The sequence below is a fragment of the Anarrhichthys ocellatus genome, unplaced genomic scaffold (genome assembly GCF_004355925.1).
Source record: "Anarrhichthys ocellatus isolate YVR2014 unplaced genomic scaffold, GSC_Weel_1.0 scaffold14, whole genome shotgun sequence".
Lineage (NCBI taxonomy): Eukaryota > Metazoa > Chordata > Actinopteri > Perciformes > Anarhichadidae > Anarrhichthys > Anarrhichthys ocellatus.
Genome location: NW_022280044.1, coordinates 1,304,665 through 1,308,505, shown reverse-complemented (window position 1 = coordinate 1,308,505; position 3,841 = coordinate 1,304,665). Strand labels below are relative to the sequence as shown.

The following is a 3,841-nucleotide window of genomic DNA, read 5'->3' as shown; positions in this document are numbered from 1 at the left end:
CACACACACACACACACACACACACACAGAGCATAAAGCAGGAGAGAGAATGGGGAGAAAAACTGTGAAAAGGGAAAAAGAGAGATGGAGAGAGTGTCTGGATGTGTGAGAGAAAGAGAGAGCGAGAGATGGAGAGAAAGCATCGGGTACAACAATGAGTCTGCTAACCCCTCCCCCATCCCATCCAGCGCTACAGTGGTCCACAGTCCTGACAATGGGGTCTCCCCTCCACACAGACACACAGTCTCAGCCAATCAAACAAGATGAACTCTAACGACCCAAAGGAATGTGACAAAGTCCTGCTCTGTCACTGGGATGACATCTAAATGAGTGGTCCAGGAATAGACGACGAGAAACACATAAGCTTTGTCTAGGTTTGGTAAGAAGTTCTGTACATAAAAACGCTAATTAAAAAGTGCATCTTTGGTTAGTCAGATGAGAAAAGGGGTCACCAGTTTGGTCAGTGAGATCCGATGGTCCTCTCCAGACCACTTGGGTGATGACAGCTCGTTTGAAAGGCCATTTCTCTGCTAAAATTCATCGCATTCAAACCAACCTCTTGGCGAGTACCATAACATTCCCGTTACTCCCCCCCTCCCTCCTCCAGCTCCAGATAAACGGGAGGAAAAATAATTCATGAACAGCCCGAGAGGATGACTGCTGCAGTGACAATGCGATACCCTCATATGGTGACTGGCCAAGCTCTCTCTCTCACCTTGAAATTGCTGGAGTTCACCCATCCCGTCAGCTCGTCTATGGTCTTATCCAGCCGGGGTTTGTCCTGCTCCACGTCCGGGGAGCGGTTCGGGTCGTTGAGGAAGTCAACGAGGTCCTGGCCCACCTGCAACCTACGGGTGACATCTTTCTGCAGCACCTGCTGGTAAAAATAGTCCATGTTGTCATGATCCTCCATCGGGCACTCAGTGCCGTGTGGCCAGCCACAGGAGCCGGCCGAAGACGAGAGACAGCGGTCGGGGAGACGATGCTAGCTGAAGGTCTGTGCAGGGGCAGAGAGACTGTGTGTCTGACTGATGTTTGATCATCAACATGCAACCCCTTATAGAAAATCCTGGTTACTGTACCGCACAAATCACCCCTCTGCTCGAATGAAAAAGCTCCACTTTGTACGACAAAGACGTAGCTCGCTAGCTTCCTTATTATACAATGTTAGCTCCGAGGGTTGAATTAAAACTTCGAGAAAGTTCAGAAAACGTGGATTTTTGGTGGACCCGAGCAGGTTTCTTCAGCGTATCAACATCAAAACAAGCCAGCAAACCCTTGGTTGGCTAATTGTTATGCTAACAAAAATAGCACCTAGCTAGTTAGCACAGCGACCCAAACAAGGATGATCTGCCTCCCATCAGCTAGCTCAGCTAGCTATCGTTAGTCTCCCGCAGGCCTAGCGCCTGGCTCCACTTCGCTTTTTTTATTCCATGACCACTAGAAAGTCCGCTGGTCTTTCAGCTGTCGGCTCCTTAAAGCGGTAAAATTTGCGCCAAACTTCCACAATAAGGGCTCAGCTCCAGTCCCGCACTAACTGGTTTCACTTTAATCCGGTATATAATCGCGGCTGCCGCTAAACCCGTTTGAGAGGCGCTGAAAGCTTGCGCGCTGCCGGTGACTGCAATCCACCAGGAGGAGCAACCGATCAACGATCAGGCCGATGGGTCCTCGGGCACCGCACAGCTAGCCAGCATAATGCCTGATGTAAAATTACAAATTATCAGATGTGCTATGTGGACCTCACTTGTGCTTAAATAAAGACATACATACACTAAATAAGTAAAAACCTGAAGTATGTGTTCATCCCTTCTGACTAGATAACGTATGTCTTTCTGTAAAAGAGTCATGAATCAAACAAACCGCACTCTGTATGTGGGCGTGTCTGCTGTCTACACGGCTCTTGGTTGACATCTAGCGGTTTAACTACGGTGTGGCCTGTTCAGCTTGCCGCAGTTTAATATTCATTACTCTTTAGATACTAGGACACAAAATCTTACACTGGAGAGACAAAGCACATTTACTATTAGTCACTTTATTTATTCATTTGTTTATTTTTTTTTCTCATTATTTCTTTATTTTCTTAAACATAAAACTGTTATAACAGCTGTTAAGAGAGGGCATTAGTATCACAGCCAGTCAAGTCAGCTATGTATCCATCTGAGTCTTTCTTCATCTTTCCGTCTGCTCTCGTTGTTTCAGTCCTGTGCATTGTCCTGCCAATCTCCCCAGTCTTTGAGCACTTGGCACTACACAACACTTGCCAGTCTCTTGTTTAGCGTGGAGATGTGAGCTGCTTCTGTTTGTTGTATCTTCAGTGCTTTGAGTAGTAATATTTCAAGCCCAATACATGTGTTACTCTGCATGGCAATACATCCTGTTGATCAGAGGGAGTGTCAGTATACAGTGAAATAAACTGTTGTCTCTGGCGCTTTTCAGTCACTGTATTCTTGTTGTCACATATGTTTTCTAGAATTGGATGAGTGGGAATTTGTCTCTGATCAATCTAATAGATTAGACTGGCTCACCAGATCTATGTTAAATGCTATTTCTAAATCATTTCATGTTTTATCTCATGTGCTGCTTTATTAAGCGAGTGGAGTACTGAATACAGACAATTCTTTATATCCTACATCATCAGTAAATTGCCAAAACTTCACTGAATTATCTTTCAAATACATAAATTCATCTGATTGTCCAAAAAGTTGAAGTGCCTTTGCTCACATTCTCAAAACTATTATCTCAGCTTTAAGCAAATTCCCATTTCTATTTGAAGCAAGGTTGCACCAACATTATCCCTGATTGATATCCAAATACACACAACAATAAATTTGAATAATGGACTTCACAGTCCAGATAAAATAGTGGGGACACCACAGTTGTATCAGTGTTACTAAACTCACTCTGAATAGTAGGGAGACTGGAAACCTACTGATGTAAACAAGCTTGTCTGTGGTGCTAACCTAATCCAAGATGTAAACAAATGCTTAAGTGGTCAAATAGGAGCTAGTGCACAGGGCTACTGACAGGATTGGATCAGGGCCAACATAAACACGTAGAACACAGGAGAGGCCACTCATCCCAGCAGCATACAGAGTCCACGTAACACTATTAGACGCTGAGGGTCAGAATCATAGGTCTTATTTTGTCATTAACAACAGCAGTTGCTTCTTTTCCACTTCAAAAACAACGACAAAGATATCTCCCTCTCCGGATAGACAGGCATGGACAATTACAATAAGCGCTGAAAAAAAAAAAGAAAAGAAAAGAAAATTTCCCCCAAATTTTGAGTGAATTGCCAGAAGTGTTATTTTTTCCTTTGCAAAACATTCTCTGTACAAACATAATCTAAATCTCAAAAAAAGTTTATCAGATGCACAAATATGTCACATGTCCCATTCTGTACTTCCTGTTTTTTTTTCTCTTTCACACTTGAGTTGAGCTGGCTGTTCCAAAGCTTCACTGAAGATCACCATTTCCCACAAGCCAGCTATCCTCTCCCTCCTTGCTGCGTGTTTATTGGTCAAAGCAGAATAAAATCACAGGATGGTCACGTAGAGGTGTCATGTGATTGGTTGAGATGATACTCCACAGAGTGCAAATTGTTGTCCAAGTTGACAACATTGTCATTTTTTTTCTTTTAGTTTGAACATGATGCATTGTAGTTCCACTGTTCAGACCCCCCCCATCTCCAGCTGTCCTCTTCACCCACAGGTGGGGGGGTCAGAGGTGTGAGGAGCAGGATGGATTGGAGAACCTGTTTCTGTCTTTACAGTGAGAGAGAGAGAGAGCGAGAGTGCGAGAGAGAGAGAGAGAGAGAGAGAGAGAGAGAGAGAGAGAG

At 44.2% G+C, this 3,841-nt stretch overlaps 1 protein-coding gene across 28 annotated transcripts in view; it reads right to left on the bottom strand.

Moving 5' to 3' along the window:
- clasp2 (cytoplasmic linker associated protein 2) overlaps positions 1-1,640 on the bottom strand; it is a 51,686-nt gene extending 50,046 nt beyond the window's left edge. For 18 of the 28 annotated variants that reach the window (XM_031854002.1, XM_031854003.1, XM_031854006.1 and 15 more), the window contains exon 1: positions 716-1,639. In XM_031854002.1, the coding sequence (XP_031709862.1) occupies positions 716-913 (198 nt within the window). In that variant the 5' untranslated portion in view covers positions 914-1,639. Of the gene's footprint in view, positions 1-715 lie in introns of all 28 variants that reach the window. The other 10 variants (XM_031853991.1, XM_031854004.1, XM_031853992.1 and 7 more) reach the window with 1 other exon arrangement.
- Positions 1,641-3,841: the final 2,201 nt, after the last annotated feature.